The sequence below is a fragment of the Triticum aestivum genome, chromosome 7B (genome assembly GCF_018294505.1).
Source record: "Triticum aestivum cultivar Chinese Spring chromosome 7B, IWGSC CS RefSeq v2.1, whole genome shotgun sequence".
NCBI lineage: Eukaryota > Viridiplantae > Streptophyta > Magnoliopsida > Poales > Poaceae > Triticum > Triticum aestivum.
Window position 1 is genome coordinate 277,218,395 of NC_057813.1, and position 24,878 is coordinate 277,243,272.

General features: G+C 44.2%; 1 protein-coding gene and 1 long non-coding RNA gene across 3 annotated transcripts; one reads left to right on the top strand and one right to left on the bottom strand.

The window, feature by feature from the left end:
• The first annotated feature begins 1,145 nt into the window (after window positions 1-1,145).
• LOC123155583 (uncharacterized) lies at window positions 1,146-4,447 on the top strand. Of its 2 annotated transcripts, XR_006477506.1 has the most exons (4): window positions 1,146-1,768; window positions 2,060-2,214; window positions 2,627-2,750; window positions 4,109-4,447. It is a non-coding gene; the product is annotated as an uncharacterized lncRNA (long non-coding RNA). The 2 variants fall into 2 exon arrangements; XR_006477505.1 differs by having other exon boundaries at window positions 1,148-1,768; window positions 2,627-4,447.
• Window positions 4,448-5,939: 1,492 nt separating this feature from the next.
• LOC123155585 (uncharacterized) lies at window positions 5,940-7,700 on the bottom strand. The gene is made up of 5 exons (XM_044573732.1): window positions 7,608-7,700; window positions 7,367-7,416; window positions 7,107-7,153; window positions 6,667-6,822; window positions 5,940-6,348 (listed from the first exon to the last, which is right to left on the bottom strand). Exons 1-5 carry the CDS (start codon window positions 7,654-7,656, stop codon window positions 6,252-6,254), a joined length of 399 nt encoding a protein of 132 aa, XP_044429667.1. The 5' UTR covers window positions 7,657-7,700; the 3' UTR covers window positions 5,940-6,251.
• Between the last annotated feature and the right edge of the window lie 17,178 nt (window positions 7,701-24,878).

Genomic DNA, 24,878 nt, shown 5'->3' on the forward strand with positions numbered 1-24,878 from the left:
TTGTCATTTTCATTGCAGAATGGAGGGAGTACTATAACATTTCATGGACCATGCTCTGCTTTCTTCTGGTTTGCAATTGCATTGTGTCTTAAGGTGTACTTGCTCATATTTGAGGTTGAAGAATTCCATATGATTTGCAATAAGAAAAGTTTTCTTAATCTCAATATCCAATGTGAGTAGGTTAATGTAAAACAAGGTCAAGTTGTGTTACATGCTAAACAACTTACAATTTCTTGCATGGAAGTATAAAAAAAGTGATTAATAGTAAGGTAGATCAATCGAGGAAATAACTAAATGGGTAGTCTCCTGAAAAAAGCACATATAATTACTCCCTATTAAGTAACAACAGGGTGTATATTGATGATGCAAACAACAACACTACCCAAGGAGGGGGTTTCCTAATATAAGTAAGAGAACACCATCTATCAATTCAGAATCGGAAATTGAGTACGATTATGGAACTGTCCTTACTATATCTTTTAACTTGCAAACATACAACCTATGTGTCAAATATAAAATTGCCTAAATTGTTTAATTCTTCGTGCATGTGCATGCACGTATATGTGTCCGTGCTAATTATGATACATCCCACATGCTAGCGGTGGAGCAATATTAGGCACCTGCTTTAAAACACATAAGAATATATTGAGATATAGTTGGCAACAAAGATAAATGACCGCCAACATAGTCAGGTTGCTTCACTTCTTCCAAAAGAACTTTACTCAATTTTATAATTGAGAGATATCTAAAGTAAATGGTGAAGAAGATCGCAACCCAGCCACTTGATGCTACGTAAAAACTCGAGTATCTTTTGATAAAAAAGTATTAGCTTCTAATGTGTAAGCTCCCCTCTGACCAGAATCTAGGTGGCCTCAACAACCCAACGAAAATGTGCAAGCTGAAAATAAGCTCAAAAACACCTAATATGGTGGCATTTATGCAATAAATACCAACTTGTTTATATATATATATATATATATATATATATATATATATATATATATATATATATATATATATATATATATATATATATATATATAGTCTATTAGTGACCCTGGGTGAGGAATAATATTCTTCACCCGGATCAATCGACCGAGCGAAACGTTAGTCAATTTAATTTAGATCGATGGAACAGTTACCCGGTCGCCCACCTCCCCCGGGTGTTAAAAAAAAGAGCCCACTCCCCCGGTCCGTTCCTCTCTCCCTCTCCCTCCCAATCTCCCATCTCGTCATTGCGGAGGCAGCGACAGCGGCAGCGACGTCACCGGAGGGACGACCCGGCGGCGAGGACTACCTCTATGGCGAGCGGAGTACTTCCTTTCCTCTCTCATGCGGTAGGGATTCAGAGGCGCCGTGGGTGGTGTAAGATCCGGGCGAGCTCGGCAGCGACAATGGCCTTCTCCGGCGTCCCTCTCCACCGGCGGCTGTATTATCGCCAGTAAGACCCCCCCATCCTCCTCAACTTCCCCTATCCTCTTCCATGAATTTTGAATTTCTAGGTTTAGGGTTATTGTTTTTTGGGAGCGGTGCAGGGGAAGAGGAAGAAAGACCAAGAAATGAAAGGATAGAAAAATGAGGAGCTCAGGTGATGGAGGTAATGCTGGAGACGGGCTCCTGGCTGTGGGATCAGAGGTGTAGATCATAGCGGAGGAGATGAGCCATGTGGATGGCATAGAAGAGGGGAGCTCAAGGCTGCGGAGACGAAGGAACAACAGTAGAGTATCAGGCGCTTCGATCTAGCTGAGATCTTTTTTTGTTTGTCACGGTACATGTGAATCCTCTCTTTGGTTTTTCTTTTGTCTAAATTTACTAATTTCCATCCTGTAGCAATAAATGATTGTTATGACTTAATTGAATGTTAGTAATGATGTACATAAAGAATCAACCTGTACCTAGCTGACAATGCTAATTCTTGTGTTAATTGAAATTTCCACATACGTACGAGCAATATTTCTTAATTAAAGAATATTCACTTTACGAGGATTTTTGTTCTGTGCTATTCTTAAGATAAGATTTGAATTGATGATGCTAACTTTATGTTTTATGAATTTATTAGGCAAACGAGGAATTGGAATTCTGCCAAGAAATCTAGGAGTGGAACAATATGTATGCAAGGGACTTGGAGACGAGGCAATGGTGCGCTGGCGAGAACACTATTGTTCTGATGCATTAGGATTGGGGTTCGGCTGCTCTTCAGTTTGTTATATCAAGGTTTGTTGCATCAGTCACTTCAGGAGATTGTCATGTACGCCAGGAAATTAGCTTGATTCAAAGATAGTACAATCAGGCATAGCTGTTGGCGTAGCTAGCTGGACTATGCAGTTACCTAATTGGAATTCACGACTAGTGTTTTCGGCAGTTCCAACAAATCAAAGATTTTGTATAAAGCAAACAAATTTTCCTATTAGCAAACATTAACTGTGTTAGTTGCATAAGAACAGGACAAGGTGACTGTTCTATTTTGGAGTTTGTTAAGCCATCTACAAAAAATGAATAACCCGATTTAGATTAAGGAGTGTTTACTAGTTGTGTGCTCATATAAGTAAATGGTTTAGGTGTACGTGAATCTTTAAATTGTTCTTTTCTAGGACAATTTCTAAGACTGTTTTCCTTTTACCCAAAGGTTTTGAAGCTTTGGGAGCCTGCGGCCGGTTCGACGGGTGACATCAGCAAGCGCCGGCCAGCCTCGGCACAGCTGCGGGTGGTTATATGGTGGGCGGAGTACACGAGTGGGTTCCGATGTCAGGGTACGGTGGCAAGCTAAATCCTGAGTCCAGCTAGGCTTTTTTTTCGTTCAGATTTTGTTACTGTTTTCCATTCGGGATTTCATGGTGAGCAAACCTAGTATTTGCAGTTGTTTGTTTCAGAAATTCATGTCCTGACATCAAATTTCGTTTGTAAGGTAAATCCTGCCAACAAGTCGATGCTATGGGCTTACTAGTTCTCTTAGTTTTTCTATTCTAATTTTGTATGTAATTTAGATGAATACTGTCTATTTAATTCAGGGATACGTTCAACATGCTTGTGAGGTACAGATTTTGTAGGTCCAGTTGTAAGTGTTTGCTTGATTTGTCGCTCAAGTTTCATGTTCTAATGATGCTCCTTGACTTCAATACAATGTTGGCATGTAGGATGACCATCTATGCAACTTATCATGCACAAATTAAAAAAAGCTTGGCTCATCTTCTGCATGTCTTCAAGGAATAATTTCTGATGTATAACGAGATAATGATTTTTTCTTTTTATTTCTTATCATGCGGCTAGTTGCTACAAAAAATTAACACATACATCGCCACTTATCATTAAAACAAAATCATATCTGCCAAGTTTCTACATTCCGTCGAAGCTTGCAGATTTACATCTATTTTGGTACATTATTAAAACAAATCGTAACCATGGATTCTATATGGAAGATCGAAATATCATTTTTACATTAGGTTCATGTACTCTCAAGGAATCGACTTTGTTCATCTTCAACCCATTTTCCTATCTTGCAAAGCTATCCATTCAAGTATGGTCAATTTCTACTCTGTGACTTAATACATTTGTAACACTGGCATCGTGCCATTGACATGCCCTTTTTTCGCCCCATTTAATATTGATTCATCTACATGGTTATATGCATGTTTTTGCATACATAACTTATCCAGTCCGCTATTGATCATTTTCATTTTTCATCCCAGCAGTACGCCGATAGCCTATCCAGTCTGCTATTGATCATTTCCATTTTTCATCCCGGCAGTATGCCGATATCTATAATCGAGCCAATAGTTCCAAAACATTGCTTCACAATTACTCGGCAGTATTTGTCTATTTGGGCAGCACATAGCTGGCTTCGGTGGGTGGCATGTCATGTCCATTCTCAATTGAAGTTGCTCTGAAAATATCGAACTCTGCCATGAAATAGAAAAGATAGAACTTTCCTTCACATCGTTGATTTTTCTTAGTCTTCCTTTTGTGAAGCTGTGTAGCATTCTTCCTTTTACTAGCTGTAATTTCGTCTTGTGTTGCAATACATGGATCTGTTAATTTATCCATCCTAATTATTTAATGTTGAATTCCAATATCTGGTGAGTGGGATATGTACTAACAAGTTATTTTGCAGATAACCACCGTCCATAGCTCTCATGTGAATGTGGCAAGGCCACAAAACAAGTTTTCCATCGCCAGATATCCAACAGATCAACTGGTGTTATGGATGCTTCTTAAAGATATTTTTTTGTCATTTCAAACATCAAACACCAACTATTCACAATGGAGACAGGAAACGTGTAGCTTCTCATGTCAACTAAGTGAGCCTGCCAATTGTGGCAATGGAAGGAGGTGGCATGTCGCCTCATTCATGAGGCTGTTAGTTTCATAACAGACATTTTCCAGTTGCATATCTTTTGTAAAGTGTTCAGACTGTTTTTTTTAGCAAAGAAATAAAATTTCTAAGACTTTATCTAATTTTACTTTTTTTCCGATTGTAATACTGAATCAGTTTGTCACAGTTGTTTTCCCTTCTTAATAGTCTTGCAGTTTTTAAAACAATCCAATTTTGCTAGAGACTAGATGTAATTAGCGAAAGATACGTACAATATACGCACACATCCTATGGGTAAAAAAGTCAGAAACGCCTCTACTGCTCATTCCATAATATTAGTTGCAACCATGCACGACCTAAAAAAGTGACCTGCATGTCGTAAGTTTACCTCCCTTTTTTTTACGGAATGGAAGCTAATTCTTTTTTTGACATGTAATTCTACCTCAAATGCTTTTGTTCCTTACCTTTTCAGTAGTGGCCGTGGGAGATGGACTGGGGTGCTACCCGTCACCCTGGGTGAGGAATCACTCTAGGTGAGGAATTCTTATTCCTCACCCCAGTCCACCCCTACGCCACACTAATCCAAAACATGCGAAGTAAACTTACGTCATTGGACAAGAAAGCAGACCCGCAAGAAGTACCGTGAGGTAATTTTATGGGGAGGAGGTGGCGAACCAGACCAGCGCCCACCACAGCCAACGCAAAAGCGTCAATGTAAATTTACCTCACACAGTTACAGTCATGGATCAGCACGCTTGCCTTGACTCCACGATGTGCCTCCAGCCGTCGATGCACGTAGGGCAGATAGGTTATGCCCATGCACTTACGGAATGCACTGATTACAAAGATAAACACCTTTTCCAAAATGACAGCTAGCTTGGACTTACAAAGCTAGAAACGTAGTTTACGTCCATGGGTTAGGAAGTTCATCTTACGAAAAACTGGACCCGCTTATGTTAGTACTCCCTTCGTCCGGAAATACTTGTCATCAAAATCAATAAAAGGAGATGCATCTAGACGTATTTTAGTTCTAGATACATCTCATTTTATCCATTTTGATGATAAGTATTTTCGGACGGAGGAAGTATATACTACTATTAAATTTCAGGTCTGCTCAATACACATAGAGACGGTGTTCCTGATATTGGGTGTATTTTATACCAGGTCTCCTACTAACATACCAGGTCTCTTTGCAAAATAAAAGACCCACCTCGCCTTGTAAAAAAAAGATATCCCTTGTTATTGGTAGTTCAATAAGACAGTCGAAAGCTAGTAGAATATTCTTCTCCAAGGGGCAACAACTTGTTGAGATGGAATAAGTGTTACTAATAAATATGGCAAAATCAAAGTTAATGCCAACAAGTTTCTTGTCAAAAAATTCATATCAAAGGGATGCATGTTGCGCGGTTATAGCGGTTATAGTGGCAATACACATGAGTGGCTCCATTCTCAATGCTAAAATGCATTCAGTTGATAAGGATTCCCCAAAAGTCGGGGCAATATGTGAAATTACATCAGTGTACTTGCAAACAGACAGATCAGGCACATTGTAATTTTGCTAATGCAGAGACCTTCAGCTCTGATCCTGAAGTTAATATTCTTCATCTTCTCCCTAACAATGTAGTTATGCCCAACCTTTCCGGTCACACACACACACACACACACACACACACACACACACACACACATGGATCAGGGACTGATTACATGCCACAATTACAACATGAGCACGAGCTTCAGCAAACAAACAGGGCGAAAGACAGAAAATGTGTTGACTGCATAACCTGTAAAGAAGACATTTGTACTACAGTAATGTCCCTACGATCTACGTACATACTAAAAATATAGCAAACATCCTGGCAATTGGATTATAAAACAGAACAACGAAGACACTGGAGTATATACTGCCAATCATACTCAATTATCAACGAAATCGAGCCAACTAATTTAGAAGGGCAAAAAAGGATTTGATTATGGTAACCAACCCGAACATAGGTAATGGTGGCTCCCTGGCATGCCATTTATACGGCCCTCTCCATCTGCAAGGGAGAACGACGAGACAACCACCAAGAAAGTCAAAGTGTGACTGGGATATGGAGGATACTTCTTCCCAGAAACCATATGATAGGTACCAGACACAATAAATAAATGGAAAAAAATAGAAGCTACTATTCAACAAAAAAAATCTCGGCCTAACTTCTGTGATAACAAGTTCAGTTTGAATGTGAAATTTTAGCCGACGACAGTAAGAAACATTAATATGAACAGCTGAGGAACATATCCCTCCAGAAATGTCATCAAATAAGATTACTAAAATGATTATCACAGTTACAGTTATGTCACCTGGTCTGCCCTACCTGAAGTCATTATCTGAGGCTACAAGGAGATGGTTGCAGGAGGCACTTAGATAAAGACAATGTCTTCCTCTCCGACCAACACGGAATCCGCTGCCTTCAGTCCGTCCTCGTTTTGCCATTGTTCTTCCTACCATGCACCGATTATCCACGACAGGCCTGACAATCGACGAATCAGCTGGAGCACCACACAAAAGTACATCTGATTCATCAGGAAGCTACTTTTCTGTTTGAGAAAACCATGTGATAAAATCATAAACATGTTAACTCACTTGTACTGGTGCTCACACATAGGACATGATAACTATCACATATAAATCTCCAAAACTAGCAACAACTTTCTCCAGCGTCTATTGCCAAAATCGAAGCTTCTCTTCTAGATCGTGCAATAAATGCAACTAAAATATAAAGAGTAATTTGCGCTGATTGAAGTGCACACGTACCATAGTATAAAATCAATTGTAGCCTCCTGCTCCACTTGTGCCGCTATCTATAAATCGAATAAACCTCCAAGTAAGCAATTCAACAAGCACGGCATGAGCACAAAACAGAAATGGATATATAGTTCAGTAATTCTACGAATTAATCAAATAGTGGAATCCTAATCATATATTTTAAATACAAATAGATCAAACAAATAAGGACATTGCTGGAGTTATAGGAGGTTAAAAAAGAAATGATAGGATGAGAAATCAGGGCTCACCTGAAGCAACAGAGGTGAAAGCTGCAGACCAAGAAAGGATGCCCCTGCCTCTGATGAATAAATAGGCAGTTTTTCGATTAAATTAGTCCATGAATAAATCATGAGCATGACATGAACAGCATTGATAACACACTGATTACGATCTAACAGAGCATGTACTACGCACATAGTAGAAACATCTACGCATATCGCTAGTACTGCTACAACAGAAAGAAACACGAGAGGGATAAGCGATGTATACCCTCCAATCGTCCACGCGGCGGCGGTGACGGTGGCAGCAGCCGCGGCATCCTCGGCGGCCTTCTTGTCAGCCTCGGCCTTCTCAGCGGCGGCACGGTCGGCGTCGGTCGACATGGTGATGGCGAAGGTGATGCGGACGTAGATGAACAGAAGCGAGCAGTCGCGTAGTCGCTACCCAAAAACCTAATCGCTCCTCTCTCGTACAGGATCCGGAGAGGCGGGGTTTCGGAGGCCTGCTCTCCCGTCAACCGTGTACGCAGTGAACGGGATGGAGTCACCGGCGGCAGCAGCAGCAGAGGAAGGACGTGGGCGTGGAGGCGGAGATGGAGATGCGTTCTGTTTCGCGGCGGCTAGGGTTGGCAGCGCCCCATATATATATGTGCGGCCGCGCGTGGAGAGACGTGGGCTGAACCCACGTCCAAGTCGGTAGCCCACGATCCGACGTCTCAGATCGTGGCCCTACCTGTCAAAGACTCTTCGTTCCTGACCGGCAAAAAGAAGCGCATAGGAGTGAGCTCGGCTCGGCTCAATCCCGCAACCCGCGGCGCGTCGTGACGAGGCGTGGCGTGGCGAGGCGAGCGGAGGAGGAGTGCGCGAGGGCTTCTTTTCTTCTCAAGCTCCAATAGCATGAGGGAGAGAATCCCTTATAAACCACTCCAACTCGACGAGGCGTGGCGTGGCGAGGCGAGCAGAGGAGGAGGAGTGCGCGAGGGCTTCTTTTCTTCTCAAGCTCCAATAGCATGAGGGAGAGAATCCCTTATAAACCACTCCAACTCTTCTTCCACTAGCATGGTGGGACTAAACTTCCCACCACCTTGTCATGCCACCTACATGGGCCCTTAGAGATTAAATCTGAAATTGTCATATGGACTCTAGGCCCATCTCATATTTCAACAATCCCCTACCAGATCTCAGGGGCCCACTTTGTCCTTTGTTCCAAACGTTGTTTTGATATACCAGCATCTCAGTGGAGACCGATTAAGGTTGAGCTCCACCTAGACCAAGTAGTTACACTCCTTCACAACTGAACAATGGACTATGCCTTGAATTGTCGGTTTGGCGTCAAGAAGTTTCACCACAAGTCTCACTGATATGAGACTGCCGAAGGCCGACCCCTCGGATGGAGTATATTAGTCACACTCCTGGCCTGTTCATGAGCTTGCTAGAGATCACCCCAATCTCATAGACTGTGACCAACAGTCGGGCTCATATAGGTGTGTTCCTTCAAAGATCGCTCTGTAGGATAGCATCTTGCTTATACATATAAGCCTTGGAACACATTAAGACAGTAGTCATCCTTCCATACAGTTTCCGAGAGTATTGCATCTCCAACGGAGTGGGTTAGTAAAGTTACTCTCCTCAGTTCACCACTGGCTTGTTTTCCCAGGTCCTACTTCACGGGATCTCCGATCACATAGGTTGGGTTACTACCATGGCAACTCATGTGGGTCTCATACCCATCTCCCTCGATGCACTATCTATCACAACACGCGATAGCCCTTTTGTAAAGGGATCTGCCAGATTCTTAGCCATATGGACATACTCCAACGCTATCACTCCGGAGTTTCTTAATTTTCTGACAGCTTTTAATCTCATTCTTATGTGTTTGTTGGACTTCATGTTGTCCTTTGAACTCTTCACCTTGGTGATGACAGTCTGATTGTCACAGTTCATAAGGATAGCCGGAACCGGTTTATCAACCAATGGCAAGTCCATCAAAAGATCACGAAGCCATCCTGCTTCGACACCAGATGTGTCTAATGCTGTTAATTCTGCTTCCATTGTCGATCTCGTTAAGATCGTTTGCTTGCAAGACTTCCAGGAAACAGCGCCACCTCCAAGAGTAAACATATACCCAGTCATCTCATCAGCATCAGAGATCCAATTCGCATCACTATACCCTTCAAGTACCGACGGGTATCCGGTATAGTGAAGTCCGTAGTTTATAGTACCTTTCAGATAGCGCATAACTCTCTCAATAGCATGCCAATGTACATCACCCGGATTGGAAACAAACCGGCTTAGTTTGCTCACAGCAAACGCGATGTCAGGCCTCATTGCGCTTGCTAGGTACATGAGCGAACCAATGATTTGAGAGTATCTCAGTTGATCCTTAGCTGTGCCTTCGAACTTTCGAACCAACACACTAGGATCATATGGTGTTTGAGATGGTTTGCAGTCCGAATATCCAAAACGGCTCAACACCTTCTCAACATAATGGGATTGCAGAAGTGTGATCCCACCCTCATTATCTCTCAGTAGCTTGATGTTCAAGATAACATCAGCCACACCAAGGTCCTTCATCTCAAAGTTCTGAGACAGAAACGACTTAACCTCCTCAATGACTTTGAGGTTGGTTCCGAATATCAGTATGTCATCAACATACAGGCACAGTATGACTCCTTCGCCCCCACCATGGTGATAGTATACACATTTGTCAGCTTCATTAACAACGAAGCCAACAGATGTCAGAGTTGTATTAAACTTGTCATGCCATTGCTTAGGTGCTTGCTTCAGGCCATATGAAGATTTCAGCAACCTACACACCTTTCTGTCCTGACCATCTATCACAAAGCCATCTGGCTATTGCATGTAGATTTCCTCGTTTAGCTCTTCATTCAAAAAAGCCGTCTTAACATCCATCTGGTGGACGAGAAGACCGTGCGAGGCCGCCAACGAGAGTAATACTCGAATGGTGGTCAGTCTAGCCACAAGTGAATAAGTATCGAAGAAATCTTCCTCTTCTTTCTGGTCATAGCTCTTGGCCATAAGTCTAGCCTTGTACTTTTCAATCGTACCATCGGGCCTAAGCTTCTTTTTGAACACCCACTTACATCCCAATGGTTTGCAACCATAGGGATGCTCAGTGATCTCCAATGTCCCGTTAGCCATGATGGAATCCATCTCGCTACGGACCGCATCCTTCCAGTAGTCAGCTTCTGGAGAGGCATACGCTTCTGAAATAGAAGTAGGAGTATCATCCACGAGGTACACGAAGAAATCATCACCAAAGGTCTTTGCAGTCCTTTGTTTCTTGCCCCTACCAAGGGTTTCCTCGTCATCCTCCTCAGGATTCCCATCATGTGTTCGTTCATAATATTCCATAGGAATGGCAGGCTCAGGAGTCTCCTCAGATTCCTGTCTAGAAGTGCTTTGTACATCTCTCATGGGGAAAATGTCCTCAAAGAATGTAGCATCCTTAGACTCCATAATTGTACCAACCTTCATGTCAGGTACCTCATATTTCACTACTAGAAATCTATAGCCAACACTATTCATAGCGTAGCCCAAATTAACGCAGTCCACAGTCTTTGGTCCAAGCTTACGCTTTTTGGGGATCGACACATTAACTTTCGCCAAGCAGCCCCAAGTACGTAAGTACGAGAGTGTTGTCCTTCTCTTGGTCCACTTCTCATAAGGAGTGATCTCGTTATCCTTTGTCGGAACTTTATTCAGGACATGACATGATGTCATTCTAGCCTCCCCCCACCATGCCTTGGATAAACCCGACGTATCTAACATGGCGTTAACCAAAGTTAGAGTACGGTTTTTTCGCTCGGCAACACCGTTTGGCTGGGGTGAGTAGGGAGGCGTCCTCTCATGAATAATACCGTGTTCCGCACAGAAGGCATCAAACTCTTTCGAGAAGTACTCTCCACCACGATCCGACCGGACTCGTTTAATTTTCTTTTCGAGTTAATTCTCAACTTCGGCCTTATAGATTTAAAGTAGTGTAGAGCCTCATCTTTGGTATTTAACAGGTACACATAGCAATATCTAGTGGAATCATCTATCAAAGTCATGAAATATTTCTTTCCACCTTTAGTCAACACACCATTCATCTCACAAAGATCAAAATGCATGAGTTCAAGTGGCGCCAAGTGTCTCTTCTCTGCTGCCTTGTGAGGCTTGCGAGGTTGCAATCAGCTTATCTCCAATCACGCTCAAAACCGCCCCGAGGAACTCGACAGTGGCCTCCTTGAATGCCTTCTCCTGTTCAGGAGCGATCGTTCCTGTGGGAGTCACACCGGCGACCCAGAACACGTTCATGGCCGTGAGCCATAAGGTGGTCTTGGTCTGCCAACGCTTAAAGTATGTCCCCGTAAACGGGGACGGTTTCAGTGCAGCAGCAAAACCAGAATTCGAAAAACTCCTACACACATTAGGTTTTTGGATTGATGAATAAATAGGCAGTTTTCGATTAAATTAATCCATGAATAAATCATGAGCATGACATGAACATCATTGATAACACACTGATTACGATCTAACAAAGCATGTACTACGCACATAGTAGAAACATCTACGCATATCGCTAGTACTGCTAGAACAGAAAGAAACACGAGAGGGATAAGCAATGTATACCCTCCAATCGGCCACGCGGCAGCGGTGACGGTGGCAGCAGCCGCGGCATCCTCGGCGGCCTTCTTGTCGGCCTCGGCCTTCTCAGTGGCGGCACGGTCGGCGTCGGTCGACATGGTGATGACGAAGGTGATGCGGACGTAGATGAACAGAAGCGAGCAGTCACGTAGTCGCTACCCAAAAACCTAATCGCCCCTCTCTCGTACAGGATCCGGAGAGGCGGGGTTTCGGAGGCCTGCTCTCCCGTCAACCGTGTACGCGGTGAACGGGATGGAGTCGCCGGCGGCAGCAGCAGCAGAGGAAGGACGTGGGCGTGGAGGCGGAGATGGAGATGCGTTCTGTTTCGCGGCGGCTAGGGTTGGCAGCGCCCCATATATATATGTGCGGCCGCGCGTGGAGAGACGTGGGCTGAACCCACGTCCAAGTCGGTAGCCCACGATCCGACGTCTCAGATCGTGGCCCTACCTGTCAAAGACTCTCCGTTCCTGACCGGCAAAAAGAAGCGCATAGGAGTGAGCTCGGCTCGGCTCAATCCCGCAACCCGCGGCGCGTCGTGACGAGGCGTGGCGTGGCGAGGCGAGCGGAGGAGGAGTGCGCGAGGGCTTCTTTTCTTCTCAAGCTCCAATAGCATGAGGGAGAGAATCCCTTATAAACCACTCCAATTCTTCTTCCACTAGCATGGTGGGACTAAACTTCCCACCACCTTGTCATGCCACCCACCACCTTATCATGCCACCTACATGGACCCTTAGAGATTAAATCTGAAATTGTCATATGGGCTCTAGGCCCATCTCATATTTCAACAGCCTCTCCCGGCAAGGAGCATGCCTTCGTGAGGCGCCGACCTCAAATCTGTCGCTGGAATCTCCTGCCTTTATTGGTTAGCTATCTAAGTACAAATTCCCAAAAGAATATAGTCATATAAAGGAGATTACTTTCCGATAGTCACAGGCAAAATACAGCCATGACACACCCATTATACGTGTGCATCCACCTGTTGGAGTGATAATCACTACAAGGAAGTAGGAAATAACCAAATAGTTAATTAGGCTTCTGTAACCAATCGCAAGAAACAAATATGTGTGCACCATGTTGCTGATTCGCTGAATAAAAAGCGCACTTGATCAATACCAGTACAAGAATAAATATGCAAACAAACTAATCTGAAAAAATGGGAGTCAAATTAAAGATGCAATTGATGGGAAGACCCCAGGGATATTTGTGGAGATGGATAATTGGCTCTTGTAGGTATTCTATCAAACAGGTTGTGAGCAAACCAGTCTGCTACAGATTCAAATAAATTATGGAGGGAGCAGACGTGCTAGATTGATTTCTATAAATATGCAATGACATATGAGTGATGGCAGGGCTATCTCACTTTCGAAAAGGGATCTGAATCCCGACTCGCCTGGCTCTAAATTAGCTTCGTACAGAATCCCTGATTTGTTGGAACTACCAAAGACACTAGTTCTGAATTACAATCAGATAGCTGCATAGCCCAGCTAGCTAGACTAGGAGGTATGCCTGCTCATACTATCTTCAGGTGAAGCTAATTTCGTGGCGCACATGACTATCTCCTGAAGCGGATGATGCAACCAACTTCGCACTAATAAACTGAAGAACAATAAAACCACACTCCTAACCAATTGGAGTACAAATGGTTCTTGTTTTGCCTCAGGCCACCTGAGCAACTCATCTAGAGCCTATTTGGCAATAATGGGAAGAGGGATATGACTTTAGAGGAGGGAATTAGTAGTGTATTGGGCAAGGAATTAGTTTTTACTCCCAATCCTTTGCTTGGTTTCTTTTGGGAATTACTAGCAGGAAGTGAAGGATAAGGATTTCGTCGCTTTTTTTGATTATTAGTGGGCCAGAACAACAACTGAATTGCGAAATTGACCAGTAGTATGTGTGTTCCGCATCAATCAACGATACTGATAAACTAGCTGTCGGATCAAGTATATCGTGTGCAGTGAAGTGTTGCCTGCATGCGTCTGATTTATTGTTATATGTGTTTGCTCCTGAAGAGATAGTCCAAGATCTGAGGCAACAGTTATAAGGCTATGGCCATCGGCCGGCAACATCGAGGCAATAAAGTGAGGCTACTGAAGCATATCCAGCCATGGATGCCAGCCTATGGGATCTTGATCTACACGAGCAGTCAGGCATAATAAAGCAATCAATGGTGAAGTTGTAGTGAGAATCAATCATAGCTCCCGTAAAATAGAATCAAATTGAAAGGGCTGGATCCTGAAGCAAAATCATTTGGGGGCATCTAACGAAAAGCGACGAAGTACCTCTTCACGCAGCAGCCACGACGCGCTGCCCGCCCGACCATAACCAGCTCGTCGACTAGACGAGGACGCCCCCAACCCCTGAGTCGCGGACTGCGCCCGACTGTGGCCAGGTGTTCGTTGCTAGCGAGGCGTCGTCCACCACACCGGGCTTGAGAGAACGGCGCTGGAGTCCAAGCTCCCGCCGGGCCCACTCATACCGCTGGCGGACGATGGCCGCCGCTCGCCTAGCCCCAAACCGCTCGCCGCCGCTGTTCGTCCCTGGGATCATTTTTTTTGTTGATTCGGCTGGTAGTGGGCGTGATCCAAACCGCACGACCAAGCAAAAAAAAGCAAAAGGAGGAACCGTCATAAAGAAAAGGTAAAATTACACCACCCCACGGTCCGACGGAGGAATCGGCTATCCAGCTCGATCGACGGACCAGGGTGAAGAATAATTCTTCATCCTGGGTTATAATAGATGGGTTATTAATAGGGTTTCTCTCTCTCTCTCTCTCTATATATATATATATATATAGGAAAATCCATCCTACCATCCGGTGGTAGTTACCCCACATGTCTCATATACTAGGATGTGGTACTATATATACTATTTTATTATTTTAAATATATTCGTATACTATATCTAAGATATTTCAAAACAAGTTACATAAAAAAAATGCATATGAGCCCATAGTTTTTGTTATATTTGTGAAATACGTACATATTTGTACGTAAAAAAGAGCATACACAAAAAATGATACATACTACCTAAAAATTTGTATATATACTATCTAATCGTTGTTATATACTATATACTACACGTACATACTCTCCGTTTCGACAGATACTACATACAACATACAAAACGCAAGTGGTGGTAACTACCACTGCTTCTAAAATGAATCAAACAGATGATTATGTTACATAGATAACAAAATGAAACATTTGTTTCTAAAATTCTTGCTCATCCATTATTATGAAAAAAGAAAGTCTTCTTGTAAAGCCAATATTTAAGCTCAAGACGACTCAAGATTACCAACAAATAGTCCATATTTCATAATCTTTTTTGCAGTAGAAGCTTTGGTGTTAATTTCAGCCGAAATTATACTATATATGATCTGATGTGAGCTTATTATCACCAGAAGAATCTATTATGAAGCTACGCCGCTCGCTGAAACTTCATCGCTCCGGTGACTCTTCGGGCTGTGGGGTAGCCTTCTGTGGTGACAGATCTGTCCATTCGCCTCTTTCTTCCTCCTAGCGCTATGCCAACAAGGAGGTAGTGACTCTTCGGGTTGTAGGGCAGCCTTGTACAATGCAATTTCGGTAGTCATTTTCCATTTCAGTTGGAAAATGCAGTCGGATATTTGGGGTACTATAAGTGATTAAGGGGTGGTAACTCATATTACAAGGGGAAACATTGCACAGAGTTCCATTACGATTAATGGGTGGCTTCAAGATTTCTTGTGGTCACAGGCATCGCAAGTCATTCAGTCTTATGGTTCTTCATTATCTGCATATGGTCTTTTTTTCTTAGGTGCTCATTTTGTCTGGGCATTCAGTTTAATGTTTTTATTCAGCGGCCGTGGTTATTAGCAAGAACTCATGTATGGCCTAGAGCCATAGCAACTGCGTTGCCCCAAGTGGCTCGTCCCCGACAACAGTGAGGTGGAATCTACATAGACTCAAGGACCCGGTCATGTTTTTGTCTCAGTTTGAGATCCTTTCTGTAAAAGTCCAAGGACTTGTTATGCATTTTTCTTGTTTCTTTAGGGCCTGGAGTCATGTTTCTGATAATGATAATAAAGATTCGGGATCCCTCCCTCCGACAAAAAAACTCTGGTAATAGCTCGTCTAAATAAATAATCATGTTTTTCACTTGTATACTCTACACGTGATCTTACGTCAATCCTCCACATAGATATAAAATCACAGCCATTGGATATTCAATCATCAATTCTATTATTTCTCTGAACCTTTTTATTCTTTTTCTTTCACTGGCTCTACAGAGAATAGCTAGGTCACAGCAACCAGATTGCTATATGACATACCATCACTATACTAAAAAAATATAGGTGGTACATTACCACTACATCTACAATCCATATGATAAGCAATAGTGGCCCGTAGCTCGTACCAAGTGCAGTATCCATATTAGAAGGTTCATCACACTTTCCTGCTCCATCCTCGCTACAGTTGAGTATTACAATATGCGTGGCAAAGTACAGACCTACAACCTTATTTCGAATAGGCATAAGAGGGAGAATATATACCCTCCAGGAGTGTCACCTCGTTGATGGTTCCAATAAATTGATATCCTTGTTTGACTACTTCTGTAAGAAATATAGACTCTGTTTGGCAGCTCTCCGCTCCGCAACTCCGCGCTCAGAGTTGGATGACTGCAGAAGATAATGTTCCAATAAATTGGTATCCAGATTTGACTACTTCTATAAGAAACTTAATACATGTAGTGTGTACAACTTGAAGAAACATGTGTTATCTCATTCCAACAAATACTGGAGGACTAATAGACATAGCGCTAGGCTAGTTGAAGTGGTTTATGAAAAGGAAAATCGTGATATTACGAATTGAAGTTGTCCAAAGAGAAATATCAGTTTAATTGGACAATTTGACACAGAGTTACAATACTGGAGAAACTGGGATTTGCAAAGTCATTTTGAACTAAATAATATAGCAAAAATAAGTACAGAACTGGTACAATTAGAAATACAGGGAAATCTACACATTATGTAAAATGCTAAAATAAGTACAGAATTGGTACAATTAGAAATACAGAAAAATCTACACATTATGTAAAATGCTAATATAAGTACAGAATTGGTACAATTAGAAATAGCAGACTTGTGACGCACTAATCAGATTATCCTGATTAAGCTTGGACTTGTCGCAGGATACACAAGCATCAAGATGATGGATGGATAATATACAACATCTAGTTTGATAATGCACTTGTTCTTGGAGTAACCTGCAACAAAGCAACCATTCATTTCCATCTTCTGTTAAATTTGAGACAACAGCTTGCTCTGCTGCAGGTACTGATACAGTATAGGATTAAGATTCTCTATGTTTCTTTCTTGTCTAAAAATAGAAAGGAATAAGAAAAAATATATCCTGATAAATGCTATTGACAAAATTCTGTGAAGTCCTAGCTCGTGCAAACTAACGACGATGTTTCCCTACCACCATGAAAGAGGAAGATAAATTAGGAACGTAAATAATCATTTTGCGTAGCCTGTGACTATACTCAAATATATTATCACAGAACACGAAAAGCCAGAGATGTTGTGTAAATTAAAGTGATCAAGAAATAAATTATAAACAAATTAGGACCATCAACTTTTCCACCGGAAGAGTTCATCTCTTATCACCTCTTTGTCCACCAGAACCTGCTTTGTCCTGGAAAATCCACAACAATGAATCAAATATTTCATCTAGAAACAAAAATCAAGAACAATTTTTGAATTAATTAAGCTCATCAACATCTCTGTTTACTTTACTTAAATCATTCGAACTGATGCTAGATTTGTTAATACAACATAGTAGTAGTAAATATGGCTTGACTTTCTCTAAACTGTAGATGTTTTACCCACCTAGTGCATCTCTGAAGCGCTCAATGCAGGGGAAATCTTCTGCTGGAAGATGATGTTGCCTTTGCACTTGTTCCAACAGATTACTATTAGTCGAACACTAAAATTAGAACTGAAGTTTGTAAAAGCAAAAGAGCCCGTGCGTTGCACCCGAAGACATCCGTGCTTCATTGCAGAGAAAACACCAGACTCCTAGTCCTCCTCATGCGTCAGCAGGTCGGGCAGGCCGAGTCTGGAAATCGCAAGCTCCTCCTCGTCCCCGAAAATCATGAGCTGCTCTTCGTCCCTTGGAACTCATCACCGGTGTAGCATCTACACTCCATGGGTCATGGTCCGCGGCTCCCAATCTGTAGGAAGAAAGGTGAGCATGGTGAGCTCGCCATGTACTTTAAGCGGCTCCACTCTTCACATCATGTCAAGAAATGTCATTGTCGATTGGGGGAAATTCATTAGAATCTCGGCCATCTCATTTCCTCTTTCAGCCACATCCCACATAAACCAAAGCTTCAGAATTAGAGTACTGCATGGATTTTTAAACTCAGTAGACTGTGTAGAGATGCTACGATGAGAACAGAGCAGCAAGGTGATCACCTTAGAAAGTTCCTGACTAATGTCAGTTTTTCCATAACCAAAAGCACCAGGAATAGCACCATGTTCCTCCTAAAACTAAGGGGAGCAGTGCATCATGCACACGCTGGAACCATTTCAACATATGAGACTGAGATTTAATGGCTCCGGAAGGAAACGATAAAACTGTTATGAAGTGAGCCCATATTCCATCGGGCCAACAGGCCAGCACATATACATGAAGGGAAATAAGCAAAGAAGCCCCTATACAATATGATAACTACACACACAGCACAACCCTGTTCTAACACCCCCCCTCAAACTCAAGGGGGATCTTGGACATCGAGTTTGGACAGGAAAAAGCTGTGTTGGGACCGTGTCTGAGCTTTCGTCAGAAAATCAGCAAGCTGAAGCTCCGAGGGCACATACTGAGGGGCGACAATTCTGTCTTGCACCTGAGAACGAGTGTAGGAGGCATCAACACCGATGTGCTTGGTGAGCTCATGCTTAACAGGATCACGGGCAATGCTGAGTGCCCCAGTGCTGTCGGAGAGCAGAGGGGTCGGTGTAGCAGTGGAAACACCAAAATCCTGAAGAAGCCATCGTAGCCAAGTAATTTCTGCAGTCACGGACGCCATAGCTCGCAGCTCAGCCTCAGCACTGGAGCGAGATACAGCATTCTGCTTCTTGGTCTTCCAGGCAATCAGGGAGGAGCCAAGAAAAACACAATAGGCAGAGAGAGAGCGGCGATCAGTGGGATCGCTGGCCCAGGTAGCATCACAGTAGGCCTGAAGCTGAAGAGAGCTGGAGCGAGGGAAGAATAAGCGACGAGTCACGGTACCACGAAGGTAACGAAGAACACGAAGAAGGTGACTGTAGTGAAGTTGAGTGGGAGCAGAGACAAACTGACTTAGAATGTGCACAGCATAAGAAATGTCAGGACGAGTGATGCCTAGATAGACAAGGCTCCCAACAAGATGGCGGTAGCGTGTGGGATCTGCAAGGGGTTCACCCTCACCAGGACGAAGATGGAGACCAAACTCCATAGGAGTGTCAACCGTGCGCTGATCAGTGAGGCAGGCACGAGTGAGAAGATCTTGGATGTACTTCTCTTGAGAGAGATAAATACCCTCAGGGGAAGAAATGATCTCAAGTCCAAGAAAGTAGCGAAGAGAACCCAAATCAGTCATCAAGAATTGCTCATGTAGACGTTTCTTCACAAAATCAATGAATTGGTGGTCAGCCCCTGTGATAATCATGTCATCAACATAGAGTAGTAAAAGGGTGCGACCGCGAGGAGAAGTGTGAATAAACAGAGCAGGATCATGAACACTAGCAGAGAACCCGATCCTTGTGATGACGGCGGAGAAACGCTCAAACCAGGTACGAGGAGCTTGTTTCAGCCCGTAAAGAGCGCGCCGAAGGCGATAGACAGTGCCATCAGAGACAGTATAGCCAGGAGGCGGCTGCATATAGACCACTTCCCGCAGCTCACCATTCAAGAAGGCATTCTTGACATCTAATTGAGAGATGGACCACTGCCGAACAGCAGCAACAGCCAAAAGAGTGCGAACAGTGGTCATGTGAGCAACAGGAGCAAAAGTCTCATCATAGTCACGACCATACTCCTGCTGGAAGCCACGCGCAACAAGACGAGCTTTGTAGCGCACGAGAGAACCATCTGAATGTGTCTTAACCTTGTAGACCCATTTGCAAGTGATGGGTCTAACGCCTGTAGGCAGGGGTACAAGGTCCCAAGTGCCTGTGCGCTCAAGAGCATGAATTTCCTCTGCCATAGCATGCCGCCATTCAGAATGAGCAGCAGCCTCACGATACGTAGACGGCTCAACAAGAGTGGTAGCAGCAGCAACATAGTACGCAGGAGGCTGGAGAGTGGCGATCACGCAGATTATACCGAGGAGCAGGAGGGGTAGGTGGTTCTGAAGGAATGGGACCCAACAGGGAAGGAGTGGAAGTGGAAGTGGGCGCATCCGAGGGAGAGGGGTGCCGAGCACGACGGGAGTAGACAAAAGGAAGCGGAGAGAGAGGGGAAGTGGAAGGTGGCGCATCAGAGGGAGAAGGGTGTTGAGCACGACGGGAGTAGGTAAAAGGAAAAGGAGAGAGAGTGGATGGCTCAACCCGAGTAGGAGAGTCAGGAATAGAAACCTCATCCTGTGTAAGCTGAAGCTCATGAGCAGACACAGGTGAAAGGCTAGGAGTGGACCTACCAGGTGACGATAAAGGTGAAGAATTAGGTAGAGTCAAAAAAGAGAGAGGCTCGACTAACGACTCGGTTGTGGCAGTAGAAGAATGACGAGGGTAGAAGGAGCGAGACTCATCAAAAGTGACATCTTTGGAGATTCTCAGTCTTCGAGCAATAGGGTCCCAGCAACGGTAACCTTTGTGCTCCAAACTGTAGCCAAGGAAAACACATTCAACAGATTGAGCAGTCAATTTGGTGCGTTCATGAGGGTGGAGAAGAACAAAACAGGCACAACCAAACAGGCGTAGACCACTATAATCAGCTGGACCATCACCTAGATGATCAACTGGTATCCCTCCCTGAAGAGCAACAGAAGGCTGAATATTAATGAGATAAACAGCGGTAGAGACAGCCTCAACCCAAAAGTGCGGGGGAACAACAAAAGATAAAAGAAGAGCCCGAGCAGTCTCAAGGACGTGACGATGTTTGCGTTCAGCCACCCCATTTTGAGCGTGTGCACCAGGACAGGAATACTGAGGAAGGGTACCATGTTCAGCAAGGAAACCACGAAGCGCACGAGATAAGTACTCGCCAGCCGAATCAGCACGAAAAACTCGAACAGAGGAATCATACTGAGTGCGAACCATGGTAGCAAACGACTTGTAAATTTGAAGCACTTGACTACAAGATGACATAAAGTAGATCCAAGTGTGGCGAGAAAAATCATCAATGAAAATTATATAATATTTGTGACCCCCTTTCGAAACAAAGGGGGCAGGACCCCATACATCAGAGTGAACAAGTTCAAAAGGTCGTTGAGAAACAGAATTACTAGAGGGATATGGAAGTTGTATCTGCTTGCCAAGCTTACAACCCATACAAGTTAGTGAACTATCACCAGATACAGACCCTAGAACACCACTCCTAACCAAAGAAGACAAGCGGGAGCCACAAATGTGACCCAATCGATGATGCCACTGAGCGAAGGATGTGGTGGAGGTGGCAGCTGAAGCAAAAGGGGTGGTGATGTCCGACTGGCTAGAGGACGCAGCGGAAGGAAGGCGCAGCCAATCGAGCTCCCAAAGGCGCTGAGAGTCATGGCGCCGAGGACCGATCCCAACCAGAGTCCCCGTACGACGATCCTGAACACAACAAGAGTCAGAATCCAGAATAACACGACAACCCAAGTCAGTAAGTTGACCAGCAGATAGAAGTTGCATAGTCAGTTTAGGAACATGAGAAACGGCAGGGACATGAAAAGAAGACGTGGAAAGAGTCCCTCTTGCGGCAACAGAAAGAGAAGTGCCATCTGCAGTCTGAACTGTAAGAGGAGAAGGCACGGAATTGACAGCACAAAGATGATCTCTGTGTGGTGTCATGTGGAAGGAGGCCCCAGAATCAAGAATCCAGGGCAAAGATGTACCTGACGAAGAGTGCGGTGGTGGACCAGACGTCTGACCAGCAGAACCAGCAGAACCTGAGGATGGTGCAGAAGCAGTAAGGCGGCGCAGCAAGGTGAGCATCTCCTAGTGAACCTTCTCAAGGGAGCCCTCACGAGAATTAGAGGAGCCTCCCGAGTCCTTTTGAGGACGGCCACCACGGCGACCCTGTTTCCTCCTCTTGATGCACTCCGTGATCATGTGACCATCCTGCTTGCAGTAGTTGCAGAAAGCACTAGTGGAGGTTGCTGCCACCTGTGTAGAAGAGGGCACACCAGGCAGCGGTGGTGGAACGCGGGCAGCCAGGACTGCTGAAGAGGATGGCAATAAGCCCGTGCTCCGTAGGCGCACCTCCTCAGATCGCACCTCAGCAAGGGCCTCCAGAGTAGAGAGCCGAGGATGGCGTGCCAATAGCTGAGCACGACTCTGCTCGAACTCCGGCCGGAGGCGAGTGAGGAAGTCGTAGAGGCGACGAACCTCCAACTTAGCTTGTTGCCGCACACAACACTGACATCTGCGACAAACATCAGCTCCCAGAGAGTCCAATTGGCGCCACACCGCCGACATCTCCTTGTAGAAATCATCCACAGTAGCATCTCCCTGTTGTAGTTGTTGCTCTTGACGAACAACAGAGAGATACATGGCATCCCCTGTAGACTCATAGCGATGGCGAAGGTGCTCCCACATCTGATATGCAGTGGTAAGGGCCACCACATCCATGGTGAGATCAACATCCATGCTGTTCACCAAGATAGAAGAGGCTCGAGCATCATCATTTGTCCATTGCTTGTATAAGTGGAGTTGATTCTGATACTCTTCAGTGGCCTCTTCAAAAGCATCTAGCATCTCACGTTGCTTGGTTTCATCGGCATCAACAGGGAAGGCCAACTCAGCTGGAGGAGTGGGCAGCAGGGGACAAGGCAGAGCACCAGAGAGGTGCTCCCAGACCAGCTGGCCCCTCATGTGAAGCTTCATGTGCTGCACCCAGTCCCTGTAGTTCTGTCCGTTGAAGATAACAGGACATCGTGGGACTGGGACAGCACCGGTGGTGGTGGAGGGCGCCATTGCAGCAGAGCAGCAACAGCAGCTCGTTGAAGACCAGCAGCAGCAGGAGGCACAGCTTGATGGCAGCAGCAGACCAGGAGGAGAAGAGCAGCAGCAGCCGCACTTTGAAGAGCAGCAGCAGCAGCTCGTTGAAGAAGAGCAGCAGCAGCAGCAGAGAAGAGGAGCAGCAGCAGCAGCAGCTCGTTGAAGAGCAGCAGCAGCACGTTGAGGCGGCGGCGCCGGCCGGGAAGGACGGCGGCAGCAGCGGCCTGGAACGGCGGCGGCCTGGACCAGCAGGCGGCAGCAGCTACCAGGAAGAAGAGGGGAGAGGCTCGATGAAGAGAGGAGCGGCGGCCGGCGGCGGCGGCGGCGGCGACGACCAGAGGCGGCGGCGGCGGCTGGGGAACCTAACCCTAGCTCTTATACCATGTTATGAAGTGAGCCCATATTCCATCGGGCCAACAGGCCAGCACATATACATGAAGGGAAATAAGCAAAGAAGCCCCTATACAATATGATAACTACACACACAGCACAACCCTGTTCTAACAAAAACAACATCTGGAAATTTTGGTCATGTAGGAGGAGAAACCATGATAAATAAAAACACACGTTTTATTATGGAAATTGAAGCTCAAGATAATTCGTAGACAGCCTGTCCTGTAAGAAGAGGTGCATCCGCAGCAGGTCTCTATGTACGCACATGCCATGTCTGCAGCTCAATAAGTTCCATGCATTAAGCTAGTAATTTAGTCCTTACAAAAGTCAAACAAATTAACTTTCTTACCTGAAGCATAGTAAATTCTTTTTGGATGCCCTGAAATTCCAACTCTAGTATTGTATCTTGCATACATAACAACAACAGTTTTTCAAATAAAAGCAAGCAATGGTAGAAAACATGGGCTGAAGCATAGTAAGTTCTTTTTGGATGCCCTGAAATTCCAACTCTAGTACTATATCCTGCATACAACTCTAGTACTGTATCATGCGTACATAACAACAACAGTTTTTCAAATAAAGTTAAGCAGTGGTAGAAAACATGGAATCAGATAAAAAATGTCAACCTGTAGCTGCCTGTTAAAAAAAACATGTAGGCTGTATTGACCAACTGAAGCTTTGTAAATTACTTTCCCATGAAACCAGGCGCAAGGGCGACATGGTGGTTCATCCAATTATTCTGAAAGACAATTGTCACAGAGTCAGAAAATATTGGCATGTGCACATAGGTTAATAATGACAATCTGACTTATTTTTGGAAATTTCAAAAGCTCACACTTTGAATATCTTAAACAAGTGAGTGCAGATGCAGCAAGGTGCACAAAATCAGCTCTTGTGACCTTTGTTCTGTCTATGTATGCGATAAAAAAATACTGACGGTACCTCATGAAAAACAGAAAATTATGCAATGTTGTACAATGTAGGTTAAGAGTGATGTTTGTACGTGGTGATTATTTCCTGGACATTATGTCCCATAATGTATACATGAGTCTGGTTTTCAGATGACAAATGATATAATCACATTTTTAATAGCTCAAATATATCTATAGGAAACCCTACAAAAAACAATAATCATATCGTACTAAGTTTACAAAATTGGTTCAAAAGATAGTATGGTAAGAACTGCTTATAGGATTTATTTTACGTGGTTTATGACTTGAAGCACGCAATAAAAACTCCATACATTTTCTTCAAGCAGCAATTCAACAAACGTTTGGTGCGTGCTCCTTTTATCATGAAACCATAACTGGACATGTAGTAAAAGTCCCCTAGTAA